General features: G+C 35.0%; 1 protein-coding gene and 1 non-coding gene across 2 annotated transcripts; one reads left to right on the top strand and one right to left on the bottom strand.

Moving 5' to 3' along the window:
• Positions 1–29: 29 nt before the first annotated feature.
• Positions 30–10,941, bottom strand: LOC135684479 (etoposide-induced protein 2.4). The gene is made up of 10 exons (XM_065200058.2): positions 10,611–10,941; positions 10,327–10,387; positions 6,726–6,792; positions 6,195–6,331; positions 5,011–5,084; positions 4,482–4,557; positions 2,265–2,370; positions 1,891–1,999; positions 832–903; positions 30–457 (listed from the first exon to the last, which is right to left on the bottom strand). The coding sequence occupies exons 1-10, from the start codon at positions 10,799–10,801 to the stop codon at positions 319–321; spliced, it is 1,032 nt and encodes a 343-aa protein (XP_065056130.1). The 5' UTR covers positions 10,802–10,941; the 3' UTR covers positions 30–318.
• Positions 10,942–14,437: 3,496 nt separating this feature from the next.
• Positions 14,438–14,509, top strand: Trnae-uuc (transfer RNA glutamic acid (anticodon UUC)). Its single transcript has one exon. It is a non-coding gene; the product is annotated as a tRNA-Glu (tRNA).
• Positions 14,510–19,131: the final 4,622 nt, after the last annotated feature.

Genomic DNA, 19,131 nt, shown 5'->3' with positions numbered 1-19,131 from the left:
CGGGGATTCTGTTTATTAAGACTTCCATCTGCTGACTAATTTCTCTTATACTCTTAACAAAATGTTACATCAACGTGAAAACAATAATAAAATCTTATGATATATTGTAAAAATGAATAACTATACACTATCAGTAGAAATTCGAGGGCTTTCGTCTGAATATCCTGCTAAAAGCTGATAACAAGGACATTTGCAATATTGGGGAAAACGATCTAATATCAAAGAAGATGGCATGTCCAGGACAGAAGCAGCTGATTTCCTCATGGGCACGCATCAGATTCACGTGGACATGCAGAGAGAGTGTCGCCTTGGTTTTCGCTAGGATCTGACTTGATCTTCGTCACCAACAGCTGCATTTACACTGCTTTTCGATGCTGCAGCCCGACGAGTCTTCGAGCGCAAAAATAAATTATTGGTCAGCCATATTGCCATCGAGAAAACTTTGATCGGATAACCACTAAACAAAAGAAAGACAAGAGGTTCTGAAGTTACAAAAGTGGCCTTGATTTTGACACAAATATTTTTTCGGAAACAACAATTCGATTATTCAGAGTAGAAACTTTAACAATGTATTTTTGTGAATATTTAGAGAGCGTTGGATTTTCAAAATAAAATGAAGAGCAATTTAAATCTAAAACTAGCTGCGAAAATAAGATGAGAGCTATTTGTAGCATCAAGCAAGAAATGACAAAATCTAGAACATAGATAAAAACCTCAGTTGAATTGTCACAAACCAAGATCACAGCGAGGACTTCATTGGAAGGACGAGATAACGGTTGAACGTGGGAATTTTTACGATGCTATTTTCACTATAAAAATGAATGTATTTACCAATCTTCTGACGGCTTTGCTTCCAAACCACTCAATATGAACAGAGGAAACAGAACACCAAATAGACATGCACTGGAATCAATGAAATTATCGTTTCAATCATAAATTCCATTACATAAGCCACTTCAAAAATATTATTCAATATTACCTCTCAATGCATGGCAATTGCAATGAAACTTACATGGAGAAGCTAAAAGAAATTAGAATGGTTTAAACTGTATTAAAAACTAAACGTTTCGTTAGAATATTTACAATTGTGAACCCGTGTTTGAGTAAATGTTACTTTGTCCTAACCCCTGCGTGACCTGGACACTATCAACGCCGAAAAAGGATTTTAATGTTTTGGGGCAAATGTGTTTGATAAATAAACCCTTACTGCAAGATTTTGATTGTGACTTAGCATCCAGATGGTTTACAAAAAGCAGATTCTATCGAAATTTCTCAAGTTGATCTTGAAGTTTATCAAAACAATTGTCATTCATCACAATTATTGTGCAAATGTCAATGATTTTCTTTAGGAATTATCTTACGAACTTTTTTGGTTTGAATGAGGCATCTATAACTTTTAATTTTACAGGCACTGCAAATTTGCATATAAGAATTTGCATATAAGACTTTAAACTTTCCGGTAAGATAAAGCGAGTCCGAGGGCTTCAATTCAGCTGCAGGCTTAATCGCAAACTGCAGATAAATATCCAATTAATTGAAATAGTGATTCAAAAGAGACTGTAATATATCGGAGAATTGTCATTTCGGAAATGCAGCAACTTATATTAGACGTGTAAAAAGCATTTAAAATCGCGTCATTAAAAACGGCATATCTTGCGGTAACAACCGGATCATTACTCAATACCAAAGAACATTGCTATGCGTAAGTAACTCTTGTAAACAGCGACTAATTTCTTTCACCCAAGGCCATGGAAAAAGTTAAAGCATTTCAAGTGGCTTAGTCATTAGCTATATTCATTTATCTCCAGCATTTACAAATATCTATGATAGATTATCGTCCTTCGCCGAACCAATATGCTTGATAATGCACGGAAACATCAAAATAACTACCTGATAACCGTGGACGAGCTCGTTGAGAGGACAGCCAGCAAGAAGCCAAAACCGAGAAAGTACGGCCAATGGTTTTCTACATATGAGATTCTTTTCACGACACCCCAGCCTATCGAGATGAATAGAATTTAAATGACAAGATTAAGTATTAAGCATTTATAGATTAATAGGCGAACATTTTACATAAGAAAACTGATGAATATGAATAATTTTCGGTAAAGGACTTTCGATTATTGTCAAATGAATGTCTCATATAAAAAACATAAACACATTTCTGTTTGATTCGTGTGAAATTCGAGCATGCAACTGGCTATATAAGCAAATGGTTATTTGAGGCTATCATAATTACAAAATGCTACAAGAAATGCACATACCAAGGTTCATCCACGTGTACTCAAAGGCGTACAACGAGTAAAGTAGCGACAAATGGAGAAAGGCAAATGGAGGCCCAATCACCGGAACGAGACCTATCAAGTTTGCCTAAAATGCAAATGGTCAGAGGTAAGCTACGTTTACAGTTTGCAATCGGAGTTTGCATTGCATTAGTTAGAAAACGAATTACAAAAAGCTGATATTTACAAGGAAAAGGCACTGTCGCAAGGAACAACGCTGTTTTAGAAGCAATTCGAAGGTTTTTCACAATCAGTCTAGGAAATCAATTCCAGATGCAGTGTCTTCATACATTGTAAATCGCCCATTTTACGAACGTATCAATGCCTCATTCAACGATCAGCACTGAGTTGAGTCTCATCCTAACAGAACTTTGATCAGTTTTTCTTTTTTTGATTCTCAAACTGAATATTTCCATGAAGTTAGCGTCACAAGTAACAAGAAATCTTAAGTTTTAGGTGTCATTTGGCTCTGGATGATTGCGTGGAAGCAAGCTAGTGCATAAATATGATACATTCATCATCATATTTCAACAGCTGACTTTAAAACATTGAGCAAACTTCAAAAATCTTCTTCCTTATCCAGACGCAATGGTAAATTAGTCCAAATCTAAGCTAGGTTTCATTCACTTTCTTCAATGACGACTCACTGAAAATAGCTCAGGGGGGCGAAGGGGGGGGGGGCGAAACGTGTCTGAAAGCAGAGGGCCCAAAATATCAGAGTTTTGGAATGATTTTGGAATTTTGAAAAAAAGTTTGAGAAATATGGTATCTTAAGGATGTCCAGGAACTGTATCTCGAAAGGATTTGACTAAAGAAATCCAAGGCAATTTGTCCCATAGTCTCGTTGATTGTAATGTTTACTTGAAATAGGAAAGATCTTGAAAAGTTTCAGAATAACCTTTACAATATAGCTCATGTTAATGTTTTTCATTAAGACGGAAAAACCTTTATAATATAGCTCGTAATGGAACTTTTGTAGATTTAAAAAGTAACGAAAATAAGATGGAGTAGAAAATCAATGAAATTTGGCTTAATAAAAAACATTAAAATTGAAATGTCAACAGAACAACTATAAACTAAAAATGAAATATTAAGCAATTTTCATCTTTTCGGCAATAGTGTGCTTGTAATAAAAAAGACTCTGGATTTAAAAAAAAACTTTAAAACTGTGCTGGTCAAAATGAGTTTTAATGGAACTTATAATTACGTCTAGATTTTCCCCTTTCTTATTAGGAATGGATTATCGATACAATCAAACATTAAAGCTTTCTTGATGATACTTTTGAAGAATAATTGTGCCGATTTTATTTCTCATATCCTCAACAAATTTTTTCCCAGCAACTTCTTTTTCTTCAGCAGCTGATTTATCTCTTATTGCAACACTTTTGAGAAACTTGCCGTTAACAAATAGGCCACAGAAGAAATGAAACTCTACAATTTTTCAATGGCATCGAGTTATTCTGGATCCTTTTTCGATTTTTTTCCTATGCAAGCTGTTACTCGTGGTACAACTTAGACAATGGCCGATTTCTTCGACCAAATTCCCATGTTCAATTCCATATATGTTTTCTATGGTAAAGACATAGCAACCAAGCTAAAGCTAAGGGCATATTTAAGGGAATACTAGGCATGGTTACTTACAAAATGACATTTCTTTCCACATTCTTTCCACGTATAAACATCAGAATAATGACCGACAATTCTTTTCTTTCTCTATTCGTTTCTAAAATTCTATTTGTAGTTCTACTCTATAGCCTTTCATAATTACTGTCTATAACTTTGTTATGGAATTTTCCCCCCCTATGTACCCTGATCTGAATACAGTTTAATGAAATATAACTAATTATGCCTAACTAATTTTGGAAAAAATATTCTATGTTATCACAAATACTATTTCCAGCTCGAATCGTAATATGTATCTAATGAGTGAATTTGATCCTTATGAATTTCGGGTTAACTCTTTTGCAGACGCACCTACACGTATGTCTATACACTCAACTTAGCACCAGAAAGTTGCCTCTTAGATACAATGCTTGGGTATATGCTTTTACTGAGCACAAAATGCTTTATGTAGTTCTAACCTATATTCCATGCTTTGCACAAATAGGCTACCTTATTAAGAGCCTCTACAAATAACAGTTAGCAGTAACAGTAAAATAAAGTAAAATAAAATAAAATAAAATAAAACAAAATACCCACCTGAAAGAGGAAGATGATCTCAATGACAATGCTAAACAGAAAATCCGACATCATCTTGCTCAAATACTTGAACACGCTTCAAAAACAAAAAGCAAGACTTAACTAGAAACAATATCGAGACAATAATTTAATTACATCCTTTAAAATATGAAGCTTTAATGCGTCGCTTTCGTTTAGAAAATTGTAAAGACATTCAAATTAACTTCACAACAAATTTGTCTCTATAGGAACTCTCTTCCAGCTGATTTATATCTCCATTTCTCTCAAATCGTATTATTTTTCAAACCATTTATATAAAATCAATTACTTATTTTGCAAGTGTTAAAATTAAAAAAATCTTTTATTTATAATTTCGCATAACAGTTGTTACGTAAATAAAAATCTGGCATTTATCTAGCTGACAATTTCATCCATTCCTAGAGAGCATTGTTGAAAGACAAAAGTACATCTAGATAAAAGTCGTTAGAGATGATAAATGGCTTCACAAATAAAACAGAAGGCAGAATGAAAGCACAAAATCTGTACAAACCTGTCCGTTCTCGACGCTAAAATGCTTGTCAACGGTCGTCCATGTTTCCGTCTATAAGCTACGTCTGCAATTTCCTAAAAGACGAGTAACATAGAAGCAAACAAACACACTCCTAATGAGACCAGTACAATGAGGAAGCTTAAACAGAGCTTTTGTCCTATTCGATTTAATCAAAAAAGTAAAACGAAAGAGAATTCTGGAGTTAGGAAACTTAATGGAAAAACAGTTATCGTATAGGTTCTCTTCACTTGACATTTTTTGCTTTCACCATCTGAATTTCAAAAGCATTGTCAAAGAAAGCCAATAAGAGCAACAGTTGACGGCTTTATTGTCAATTCAGCAAGAAAACAATAGGGTCTTTCAGACCTGACATGAAATGGATTTCCTAGAGTGAAATTTCGAAACAGATTTTGAGCCACACACTTTCAGATTTTCAAATCTTTCATGCACCTTAAAAAATCAAATTTCAATAATTAATGGAATAGGAAAAGGCGCTGAAGAAATGATTGAAAAGGATACACTGACATTCGGAAACTTCTAGAGAAACGTTTTTAAGCTTTATGTAAAGAAGCTCTTGGGGGAATGCTTAGAGATATGCTTAACAGATTGTTTCGAAAAATCAGTTTTACAACTGAAAGGCTTAAACCAAAGAAATGGCAGCATAGACAAAAACGGCATTCAGGTATTAGAAATATTCAAAGGCCCATTTCCCGAACCAGAAGTAATAATCATAATTGAACAATGCTTAAAAAGGAAGATGTCATCACCGGAGTGGTTTTCAGAGAGTCTAAACCAACGCGAGAGAATTTTTTTAAGAATTAAAATATTAATTTTGCTTTGTTTTACTGTGCAAAAAAGTGCCAAATTTCTTTTTGGTAGCTCTGAATTATAAGTGCCTGGCGATATTTCTCATCGTCGTCTATTACCTCCTTGTTATCCTCAAAAACATTGTCACTATTATGATGTTTTTCTATGATTGTCACTACTACTATGAGATGTCTGGTGATGTTTTTAGAAGAAGCAGTACTTGGGTAATAAATCATACAGCACATGTTGCAGCATTGAACTGCATTATATTTATCGAATTTTGCACATTCTTTAATCTTAACCATTACATCATTGATATATGGCCCCTACCCACTAACCTGAGATGTTAAACCTTGTTCAATAACAGTAACACTTACCAAGAACCAAATAGAATTAAGAATTTTACTGAGCCAAAACAATGGTATGACCCACAATGATCCAAATGTGTATGCCATGATTGGTTCTATGAGAAGCCACACCCTGTTATCATTGCTACTTCTGCTTGTCAAAATCACTAAAAAAAGAAACACAATTGATTGATTTTATAGCAAGATACAATATAAGCCACAGTTAATTGTTTTTATAGCAGAATAAAATAAATGACACAGTTGATTAATATTCCATTTATCTGTGTAATATACAACAGCTGAAACCCATATGATTATTTGATGATAATCAAGTTTCTTTTAGAAGGAAAACTGGTAATATATTGAGGTATTATTATCATCAGATGAAAAAAAATGTTTGCAAATTAACCAAACTCATTGCAAACTCAATGAGCTGCGAAAAATCTTGAAACATTTTGAATAACACTTTCAAGAAAAAGGCTTTATAGATAATTTATCTAGATCAACAAAATTAAGAAGAAAGTTAGAAAACATAAAATCTGGCTTGACTTTTCAACTCACTAAAGATTTTCTGTGCCAAGTATTTTGCAACTGGAATGAGATAATTTTCAAACATCACCACACTAAGCTGAAAAAGAAAAATTTCGAAAAGGTCACAAACACATTTTGCAAGATACAAAACCACCTACCCATTCAGAGCAGAGTTGAATGCAGTGATAAAATACACATCTCACCATTATCGCAATCACTTTATAATTTTTATCCATACAGGAAATATTTGTCGTTTTCTTTTCCTTGCAAAGTTTCCTTGTCTAGCATTAATAAAAATCTAAAAATTTTCAACCCTTTAAAACAAAACATTCGAGATGGCAATTTCCCCGAACTCTTCCACTCTTCACTTCAAGCTGTCATTTTGATTTCAAGAGCCTTTTCAATAAGATCTTCTCTTATTTGGCATTTCCAATTATAATTGCATTTTGTAAGCATCAAATCCTCCATCGTTTTATGATGGAGAAAAAGCCCTTGGAAAATTAGCCTCAGTGTTAACACGCTCTGCTGTGAAGCAACAAAGTCAGCAAAGAAACTAGAAGGAAGACATTAGGATATTCATCCTCTCGATTCGTGACAATATTTTTCTTCGAATGCCTGCAACAAACGCCACTCCTTACCAACTTTGACGAATAAAAGACAGCATCACCCAAAGGCTTGTTGCAATGTAAATAGATTTTTTCAAATTGTTCAACACCATAACCTTTCGAATCTGTCCAATATTTAAGGTCAAGCTATTGCATTGCAATGAAAATTAGAGATTCGAAATCTTCGATTCCCAAGTTTATCAGTTGAATCAGCATCCATGGATGTTGCTCAATAAGATTTGAAAACAGTGTCTTGACAGAAATGGCATCCTTACTTTGACGTATTCCCTTTCTTGTGGACACCGTTGCTCTTGCCCTGCTCTACAATATTCTTGAGCAAGCACAATATTTCCCTCATCACCACATAGTTCCCATATTCTATCTTCAAGCTGAAAGAATTTGCAATACTAGGGAGAACCAACGACATCTGCGGCAAACAAAGCGTGTTCCAGTGATTTTAGGCAAAGCATAATAAATAATGACAATGGCTTTGGCTACAACTGTGGCTTCTGCTTTAAGCGCACCTGACGTTTTCAAAATACACTCATTTTTTTAATAAGAAGCAAAGGTCGCTGTTGAGTACTCCAGTTTCTTAATGTTCTGGAAATTTCAATACTCGCTGTTTCTTAAGAGTTTCTTAATGTTGATGTCATGAATAATATTATGAAATGTTCGTGACCTTTTTTCCACGTCAAGAGATTCGCTTCCGTTCTGATGCTGTATTTCGTTATATCAGCCAAGTTCTAACCTGTACTCTGGGTACCAGAGCCACAAAATTTCGAGGGCGTAAACAGAATGCCAAGCAGTACACTGTTATACAGGATATAAAGCTTAGGTTGCAATTATTGGGGAGGGGAGGGGCAATGTAAATTCAAAACAGGAAATAAGAATAGAGAAGATCATTGCTACCATCTGGTTTCAGCCTCAAACTCAGGTGGGAGGAGATTGACAGAAGGTTCTCGAAGAATAGAGACCTGTATCAGGATTTAGGAATGCTAGAGCCAATAACATTTGTTGACATAAAGATAAAGCAGGAGAGCAATAGAAGCTTTCTTTACAAGATTTCTCATTAAGTGAATTTCAATTTGGAAATGTTCAGGGAAGAACTGCTGCCTTTTTTATCTATAAAAACAATTTTATAGGAACATGAGCATCGAAATTGGTCAAAAATTGAGAACAAATTAAGAACAAGTTAAGCCTGAGCTACTGTAAAATGTGATTTTGAACACAATTTTTCCCAAAACAAGAATTGTTTGCCATGTGTGGGTGCTTTTCGGTGAATATTCAATCTTGTCCTCAAATGAAGGTCGTATCACTCACTTTGTTAGCAAATGATGCCTGAAAACCCCCCTAGAGTGAAAAAGCTAGCACTCGCACTGCTTACACCCTAATAATCTAAGAACAAATTAAGAACAATCTAGCCTCAAATTTTTGCAAAAATTAAGAACAGTCAGCCTGAGCCAAAATTTACTGGTTCTTATAAAGAAAGAGTGAATACAACATGCACATAGCGGCATACCCTTCCCTCTACAATGTGTATAAATGTGTGATGACACTAGCTGCACCCAAGTTTCCTGTGAAAGATCATGAGATAAAACTTGAAATCAATGAAAACCACCATCTACACGTTTGATGTTTTGAGGTTGTTTTTCAGGGTATGGATCCTAATAAGATTTGGTTGAAAAATTCTCTCTCACATCCTTTCTGACTGCATTATCTATGTTTTCAGATACTTTGGAAATTCAAGACAAAGTCCTCTGTATAACAGGTCTACAACTTTTCCCATATAAATATTAGTAGCTTTTTCTATTATAGTTCAATTGTATTCCAATTAAGGAACCAACTTTAGATAACACTCGCAATCTAAAGAATGTTCAGCTAAAAGGCCTCCAGGGAAAAATACTTGATGACACTGCTTTGCATGTGAATTTAGTAATAGTGACAAAAACAATAAAAACATTGGTTACTAGCTTATCCCTAAATGCTTTTTGTTTCTCTTGCAGTAGAGACATCTTATTGCAAAGACGGTCAAAAGCCCTTTAGCCTGTTTAGTTATCAATAATTTGATGATCAAGAGGGTTGGAGAGTGTCATCATCCACGTGAAACGAAAAGGCCTGGAATGATTTATACAAAATTTCAGTTTAGCCTTTAGTACTACTGTTTTGTTATTTGTTAATAGTCAATGGGTAGCCATGCCTATCATGCTTCCAATGGCATTGTTATGTAGCTTTGTTTTTGTCAAACATTCTTTTTTTCAAATAAATAAATGCATAAATAAACTGTGCATAACTATAATTTATGTGCTTGAAAATAAATGTTCCACTTTTTCTGCAATTTAGATTGTGCATAAAAACAAACGTTCCATTCATTAACATCTTTATCATATATCATGGTTCACAAAAAGTGACTTTGGTCAAGAAAAAAGTTATGTCCTTAGAGATAAACAATTCATTTTGTTTTGACAACTTATAGAGCCGGCAACATCAGTTTTCTAGCAAGTCACTTATGGATTGAAATTTCTTCATAAAACTGGCGTGTTTCTATGTCTGCCATGACTTTAATCTATGTATTAAATCCTATGAATTAGGCTCATCCATTGCTGGCTCATCTGAGACTTTTGTACATCCATAATTGTTGTTGTATCAAACAAAAAGTTCTTCACTATTTCATGCGTTTATTAATTATCTTTTAAACTACTTATAGCCCAACATTGGTGCATTATCCTGTCTCGGTAACTCATTTACAACAGCCACAAGGTATGGAAATCATTGAATACTTCAGTACCAGCATAGCAGAACAGAAAATATCATTGATAAAGTTTACCAACTGAATAGTTAACAGGTGTTCCTTGTTGCACCACCTAATTTTTAAAATGCTCCTTTGGAATAACAACATATTCTAAAATAATTTTTCCTTGCAGTATGAAAAAACAAAAAATAAATAAACATATCATTTTTCAGCTAAAAAAATTTCGCAAACGTGATTTAAATAGCTGGATTAATTTTGGTGAAGACTTGGTACTTACCAAAAAAACTCCTCCATTTAGAAAACAGCACTGCATAAGCATTGACAAGATCTTTGGCTCCCTGAAAGAAAATAAATACACGGCATGAACGACGAAAATGTCAGATTGAAAATATTAAGCATCTAAACAGTAAACATCGTGGTTGAAAACCAAGCGATATAGACAAAAAAAAAGCTACAAAAAATTAACAAGAAAATTGCACCTAGGAAATGGTCGATACTGTCCTTAAGTATAAGGAAACTTAAACAGCAAAAAGCAATGAGCTGGAGAAGATGGGAACTTACTCCTTGCTTCTTCTAGGTCTTGGACCTCGTCTACCAGGCGGTCGTGTAAGCTGTGAGTCATCGTCTTTGGTTAAAGTCTCCTCGTTTGATGGGGCTTTATCTATAGAGAACAACGCCACTGCGCCCAAAAACGAGTCTCTTAAGCCAATAAAAAACGTCGTAAACGTAGAACTAATAAAACTGCCAGGCATAATGAAGTTTTCAGAAAATATCAAAGTATAGTTCGTTGGCAACTGAGGTTATAATGTAAGAAACTAGCTGCATCTAGAAACACGTAATGGCGCTGCCTAACACGACGCCATTTTATCGTTTGTGATGACCTGTGTTGTTGCTGCTGTTCGAAGAAAACAAACTTTCGTTCTACGAACGAAAGAATAGAAACTCAAACTCAAACTCAAAAACATTTTTCAGCAAATCAATTAATTACACGTTACGTCATCTAAGTAAGTTGTTCAAAATTCAATTATTAAATCCAAAATTACATAAGCACATTAAAGAAAAAAACAACCCTGTGTACGGCTGACGGAAACATGAAAAAAACTCAAGACAGAGCTATCAAAGCCATGTGCCCGGTTGACGTGATTTGATGAAGAGTTTACAATTCATTTTGGTTTGCATAACAGTAAGAATGAGATAATAGAAATGCAAATGACACTAGAAAAAAGCAAAGAAAATGAATAAAGAAAAAAAAATACATTAAAGATAAAAAATGGGAAAATTAGAAGCCACTTGCTTACGGGGTCTCTCTTTTTACAGTTACTTTTAGAAGACAGTAAATAAAGGAAGCAACTAAGAAAGAACTTTAACTATAACTAGCTTACTTTTCCTAGGTTACCAGTAAAACTAAGATGAACTTTCAGGGGTGTAATCAAGAAATTCTGCATTCAGATCTCAAGCGAAGTTATCAAGGGTGAAAATGGCATATTATAAGGGACAATGCCTGCCAAAAGTCTTAGAACACTGACATCAATTTCCAAGGTCAAAATCAATCCCCCTCTCCCCTACCGAATAATGTTTGTTTACTATTAAAAGGGTTAGAATATTAGGAAGCACTTTCTTTTGCGCTCCTTTTATGATATTTCTCTAAATCATCAACATTGTTTTAGGGGGAAGGGGGCGGAAGTAGCAATTTTTTCATGAAAGGAATGAAAAATATCAAATGCAGCGTAAATTGCTTGGTGTTCCAAGTACTTTTGGCAGGCACTGGAGAACATGATACTTTATTGGTTTTGATTTTCCTAATTAAAAAAATAGAGAAAGAAACGTAACATTAGGATTTGACTGCTTGGGTTAAGAATCAAATTGTTGGATATTTTTGAGAGGGTGAAAGGTAGAAATTTCCGACTGACAATAAGTCAATATTTACTTCGTACAGTCATAGTGATCTTTCTATTTGTCTGCCCTAGAGGATTTTAACTTAGTATTTCTCAGCTTAAAATATCATAACAAGGGGGCTCTATGAAACTTCTAGATGTTCTTGTCTTGTAATCATTGCAAATTGAGGATGACGGGGATTGATGATTGTTTTTTCGATGGTTGTTGATTATTAACGTATGTACTCGGTAAGAAATCTTTCAAGAATTTTTTTCTTTTAATATATGTCAAACTTTTTATACATGCATATGAAGCTTACAACGCATTTAAATTTGTCTATTGTATCTCTTTTCTTTTTCTGGTTTAGTTGTCAATTTTTACCTATTGTGGAGCAACAATTGTTTACAGCTTTCTTTGCGTTACATGATTCTTGGCTGTATCCAAGCACAAACGATGAGAGGGCTGAGCCCCCCCTGAGCCCCCCTGAGCCCCCTGAGCCCCCCTGAGCCCCCTGAGCCCCCACCCCCCACTACCACATCACTGGTTGGAAGTTTTCCTGCAAGCCTGTCATAACTTGGATGCTGTTTCAGACGATCCAATGAGCACAGACATTATTTGTTTTCTGGATCATTTGTCCCAGCTCCCAACAATCCATTCATTTGACTTTTTAAAGATTAGGAGGGTAAAATTTAAAATTATAGAGTGTTGAAGCCAAATTTAGGTTCTTATCGTCCGTTTTAGGCTTTGAAGCCTTTCTAGGGATAAAACATGCTCTATGATTGTTGAATATTTCAACCGTTGCTTAAAGAGTTTCTTCTGATATTATTCTCATTATGTATAGTTAAGAAGAGCTGCCTAAATCTTGTATCAAAAGGTTCTATGCTAAAACTTTTGCGTGTTTGTGAAACATATTAAACGTTTGTTTTTTCTTGCATGTAAATTGATTTCATATCAAGCCGATTATCAAACCATGGATATTACCCGAGCCCAGGTTGGCTGCTACTCGCTTTGAAGGGTAACCCCGTCTACAGTCAAAAGTCTTCAAACGTTTACATGATAACAGCAGCCATTCCGGGTCAACCTACCTTGCTGGATATCCCTTGTCCAGATAGGGCTGTCCCATTGAGGCGGGTTGCCTTTTTTGTGTGGAGTCGGATCAGCTAAAACATTAGATCTAAGACATATGAATTTTTATTTTAAACCAACAAGGAATTACGAAAGAATTACAATCAACGATTGAGTAAAGCTAATGAATCACCAACTTTGATAGCCAATGGTCACATCATTACACTGCCCTTTTAATGATATTGCGAGCATACTGTTAAAATGAAACAGTTGCTTTCCTTTTATACAGGCAGCATTTATTAGAAAATAGATCCAATCTAAAGATTGTGGGATAATCTAAAGATAGGCTTGGTCAAAAATACCCAAAAAGCAAATGAAGATTCTTTAGAATAGACAAAGGGATGCTGTAACGATTAGTAACAGTTTCCAAGTCTCAACACTTTATCTAGGCCTGAAATAAAAATGCGGCCTTAAACCAATTAAATAACCAAACGCGGCCTTAAACCAAATAAACCAAAAGTATAGAATAAGCAGAAAAGGCTTAAATTCAAGATATCGAAGACCTCAAAATTGATCTTACAGATAAACAAATTAGCAGTCTACCAATTACAGACAGGGAAAAGCTTATTAAACAAAGTATAGTAAAAACTATAGAGAATGATCTGAGTAGAAAAAATGGATCAAAACAAGATCTATTGGAAAAACTCTTTTGAAAAAGACACAATAAAGCTGCAAATTCATTGAAATTAAATATTGTAGATTTAGAGGCAAACTTATAAGGGAAAATGAATATGTCGTGCATCTGTAGGATAGCCATTGTTCCAGACCTGGTACACGGGCTACTGCTCCAAATTTGAAAATAGCAATTTGCCAAACATTACAAACATGACAAAAAACTATCCCAAAGTGTCGAGTATCATACAAAAATAGTTATAATAAAGTGTGCAAAACTACCTGTGTTACTTCCCCAAATGCACTCGGGTATAACAGTTACTGCTCCGAAGTGGTGGAGATTTGGCGTGTCTACTATTACTATAACTATTACAAAAAGATTAATTTGCAAAGACTTCATTGTATTTTTATTGTAGACTTCACTCATTTTTTTCATAAGAAACAAAGGTCGATGTTGAGTACTCCACTGTTTCAATGCTCACTGTTTCTTAAGAGTTTTTTAATTATTTTGTCATGAATGATGTTATGAAATGTTCGTGACCCTTTCTTCACGTCAAGAGATTCGCTTCCTTTCTGACGCTGTATTTAGACCTGGGAAGTATATTTTTATCCCTTGTGTCTTAATTTCTAGGCCATCAGGGCAATCATGTTCTTGGATTTTACAAAATTTCGTTGTTCTCAAATTTATCGCGATTTAATAGTTTTTTAATTTTGTTTTGTTTCGAGTACTCGTTTCTTATAGCCAATTTCTTATGAAAAATGTGTGTATTATAAGATCCCGTGTGGTCTAGTGGTTAGGATCCGGCGTTTTCACCGCCGTGGCCGGGGTTCGATTCCCCGCACGGGAGTTCATATTTTCACAATGGACAGAAATTTTATTTCCTACGTGCAAACGGGAAGTTCATACCTGCTCCCCAGTTATGGTCTGTAACTCAGACAACACCAGCCGCCGATATAGACAGAAATTGCATTTTTGCAGTATCAAAACACCAATGTTACCTGCAAGTAACAGTAACATCAGATAACTGCAATATTGCATTCATTCTTTTTTGATAGGATACTATAACATTTTTCCAGCCTTGATATTCTCAAGAAATTTCCGCTTTGAGCCTGAATATATTCTTAAAGTGTTCTTTTTTTAAAATCTGATATGGTTTTAGATGAACATTACCCGAATAAAAACGACGCTTTTTGAAAAATGAGACATGTCAGTCTTGCGATTCTCAGAACTTTTAGTTCATATTGAACCAAAATGGCATGTCCCGTCCAAAACTAGGCTTAATTACTCCCCCCCCCTGAGATTCTTACAAAAAAAGATTATACTAATATAGAGTATCATTAAAGCACTGCAATTATAACAAGCTCATCTAAAAATAAATATGAAAAGCTGACTAGTTTTGGTTAGATGATAGAAAAAACTTAAAGCAAACAGCACTTAACTTGGCCTATTATCAAAATATTTTTGTAGTTTTCCTTCCCTAGAACGGCTTTTGAAGTTCATTTGGCTGCCCCCAGCCCCCTTTATCTACGCCAATTTCGACTGTTTATGAATAAAAGCCAGGCTTTTTGAAAAACCAGAAAGAGACAGAAATACCAGACCTGTGTTTGAGCAATATTCTTACAAAATCCTTAAGAATCGGATGATTCTGAGCCCAAATATATTAATAAGCAATATATGTAAAAAAAACATGATATGATATGATATGATATGATATGATATGATATGATATGATATGATATGATATGATATGATATGATATGATATGATATGATATGATATGATATGATATGATATGATATGATATGATATGATATGATATGATATGATATGATATGATATGATATGATATGATATGATATGATATGATATGATATGATATGATATGATATGATATGATATATGATATTTGAAGCCCTTTTTCGCATATTCTGTATTTAGTATTGAGATCTGATGATCTTGGCAGTTTCTTTGTTGCATAGCTCGGGTGCGCTGATCTTTCAGCTGAAATTTATCCCAAAGTCTTTCAGGGCTGAGTTTATTCGTTATCATATATGTCATAACTGATCGATCGAACAAGATAAGATAATTGACGTTAAGCCAATCGCAGGAGCAGATATTTTTTTGTCTGGCACTTTCGATTATCGACTGGGCTCTAGTTTGGAATTTTTGAAGGGTTTCGAGTTTTCTCGTTAGAAGCCTACCCCAGATTACATCTGCGTAGCGTAGGTGATTTTCACTAGCGTAATACACACTACAAAGCTTCGACTGAGGGAGGATATTTTTGAGTTTCTTGAGTAAAGCCAGTCCCCTACAAATCTTATTTTTCACAGTTTTGAATTGCTCGTCCTATCTCATTTCTTTGCTCTGTTTCTTTTTTATAAAATTTGTATATAAATACAAGCAAAATTTCAATTAAATTTTGAGGAAATGTTTTTATAATTAACCGATACAGGGCTGGTGAAACCGGGGAGGATTTCGACTTTTCTGCTGCGCAAAATGTTTTTTAAGCAAAAGTGGAAAAGATTGTAGTCTATCATTAGCTGTGCTTAGAAACCATGCCTAGTATTCCCTTAAATATGCCCTTATCTTTAGCTTGGTTGCTATGTCTTTACCATAGAAAATGAATATGAAATTTAACATGGGAATTTGGTCGAAGAAATCGGCCATTGTCTAAGTTGTACCACGAGTAACAGCTTGGCTTAGAAACTATATAGTTAAAAAAATCCAAATAACATGACGTCAGCATAAAGTGATGAAGTTTTTTGTTTTTCTTTGGCATAAACTTGACTCACAAGGCCTATTTGTTAACGGAAAGTTTCTTAAAAACGCTGGAAAAAGAGATAAATCAGTTGTTGAAGGAAAAGAAACTGCTGGGAAATACTTTGTCGAGGATATGAAAAACCAAGAATCGGCAAATTTTTTCTTCAAAACTATCATCAAAAAAGATTCAAAGTTTGGTTGTATCGATAATCCATTCCTGCTAAAAAAAGATAATCTAGACCTGTTTTGGCCAGAAAAGTTTGAGAGTTTTTCATATCCAGTACATTTTTTGTTAAAAGCACTTTGCTACTGAAAAACTTAAGATAATACCAAATAGAATAATACCCCCACTGTACAAATTTACTTTTTCTTTTTTTTCTAGTATATAGTTTTTTTGTTGACTTTTCATTGTTAATGTTTTTATAAAATGTGTTTTGTTTATTTCTCGCTTCCATCTTATTTTTGTTACTTTTACAATCTAAAAGAAATTTCATTACGAGCTACATGAAAAATGTTATTCTAAAAATTTGTAAGCCCTTTCCTATTTCAAGTCTACATTACAACAAACAAAACCACGCGATATATTGACAAAAACTTGAAAATATTGCCTCAGATTTTTTACCTGATTCCCTTAGAACCTGATTTCCTACATCTAGACATTCAGACTGAAAATGGCGCCTCTCACTCCTGTCCCACAAAGACCTGGTTCAAACCAAGTTCAAGAAAGACAGCCGAGTGCACATGTATGCTTATGTGTATAGGACGTTTCTAAAAGCTTTACGCTGAAAAAAAGATTTAGTTAAAAAACACACCAAAACCAAAACATGCAATAGAAAACTGACGTCATTATCCTTGTGAAGGAAGTACAACATTATGAGTCAACAATTAATATTAAATCAACGTTGTCACTTCAACTTGTAATTTTTATAAATATTTACAAGGTACATTAGGCAATTAGATACGATATGATAAATGAAAATGTCATCCTGCAGCCTTTATCAGACATCATAAATAAATGCATTCTTCAAGAAAATTTGCCTAAATCTTTAAAAAAGTCATATTCTCCCCTGTATGTAAGAAAAAGATCTCTTTAGCAAGGAAGATTACAGTATTTACTCAAGTTAGCGCCGTCCCCGTATGAGCGCCGCCCCCGAATGAGCGCCGCAGTTATCTCTTTTGTAAATGCGGCGCTTGATCGAAAAACCGTTAGAATGGTTAAAACCAAACAGGAAAAAAAGGCAAATCTTAAATCAACCTCGGGAATTTATTTTCTTGTATCAAAACACTCTTAAGTTCAAAATGAGAATATTTTAAAGCTTTCTTATTTACATCTCTCTTGGGAATCTTGACAATGTGTACATTTGTCGTGAAGGCAGAGAACTTTGCTGGAACAATCAGGCCAATTTCGCTCTTTCTTTTTCCTACTTGTGCGACTAGTTTATTGCCTGAAAGACTGACAGCCATGCAGCACTGGAAGGGAAATGCTTTGATCGCAGTTGGATATTTTGGACGAACCCTGACACAAATCCTTTTCAATGCGACGAATTTACGTCATCTGATGTCGAAGAGGCATCTCCAACAATGGTTGGCATGCAGTTGGTCTCCGACAATGAAGACGACAGTGACATTGAAATTTTATGAACCTTTAAAGACATTTTCAAACTTGTATGTTTTATTAACTAAACAATTCTTTAAAATTGTTTGTTTTATTCAAAAAAGACAGGGTTTTTAAAAAGCGCCGCCCCCGTAAGAGCGCCGCCCTCGAATAAGCGCCGCATCATAAGTACCGGAAATTAAAAGAGCGCCGCGGCACTCACTCGAGTAAATACGGTATATATCTGTAAGTCTACTAACAGCATTTTCGAAAGACGTTTAACAAGCAATGTTGCTTTAACTCTCGCCTTTTCTTGAAAAGGTATTTTAAATTTTTTTATGTGCCCTCAGCAAATACTTTTCTTCCTAGCATTTTATATTTAGACTCGTCGAAGACTGGAAAAAAGTTAGAAAGCAATAAATAGATCGATGATAACCTTAGAGTTATCAAAAGCTTTTGGCCATCTACCAAAATACTTCTTTTGGCAAAACTACATGCTTCGGACTAGAAAAAAGTTCTCTCTTGCTTATACAAGGTAATCTTACCGACAGAACGCAAGAAGTTATAGGACACTACATCGTTTAGGGTAAGCTATTAAAGGACACTACAAAGAGTACCGCAATTTGTTACTACCTCGATAATGGATCAATGAGCAGTTTTGCTGATGACAACATACTTAGGCCCGAGTTACACGACGTCGGATTGGGTTCACTTCGGATTGCTTTTCACTTCGGATAGGGGTTTCAGTTACACGACGCTGAGGCAATCCGAAGTACCTCGGTGGGCGTAACCGGAGTGAAAGCCACTCCGCTCTGGAGGTGAAGTGAAAATCAATCCGAAGTACCTCGGTGGGCGTAACCGGAGTGAAAGCCACTCCGCTCTGGAGGTGAAGTGAAAATCAATCCGAAGTACCTCGATGGGCGTAACCGGAGTGAAAGTCACTCCGCTCTAGAGGTGAAGTGAAAATCAATCCGAAGTACTTCGCTTCGCATTCCTTCTCGTGTAAACACTGAATCCGAAGTGATTTCCACTCCGAAACCTCGTTGCAGTTCACGTTGCCTCTGTTATGTGTAAAATGTGCGCGCTTTTTGAAGAAGGAAATACCCAGCATAAAC

Source organism: Rhopilema esculentum, chromosome 21, assembly GCF_057945365.1.
Source record: "Rhopilema esculentum isolate cy_ngs chromosome 21, ASM5794536v1, whole genome shotgun sequence".
NCBI lineage: Eukaryota > Metazoa > Cnidaria > Scyphozoa > Rhizostomeae > Rhizostomatidae > Rhopilema > Rhopilema esculentum.
The sequence above is the reverse complement of the archived record's forward strand: the minus strand, read 5'-3'. Positions and strand labels throughout refer to the sequence as shown.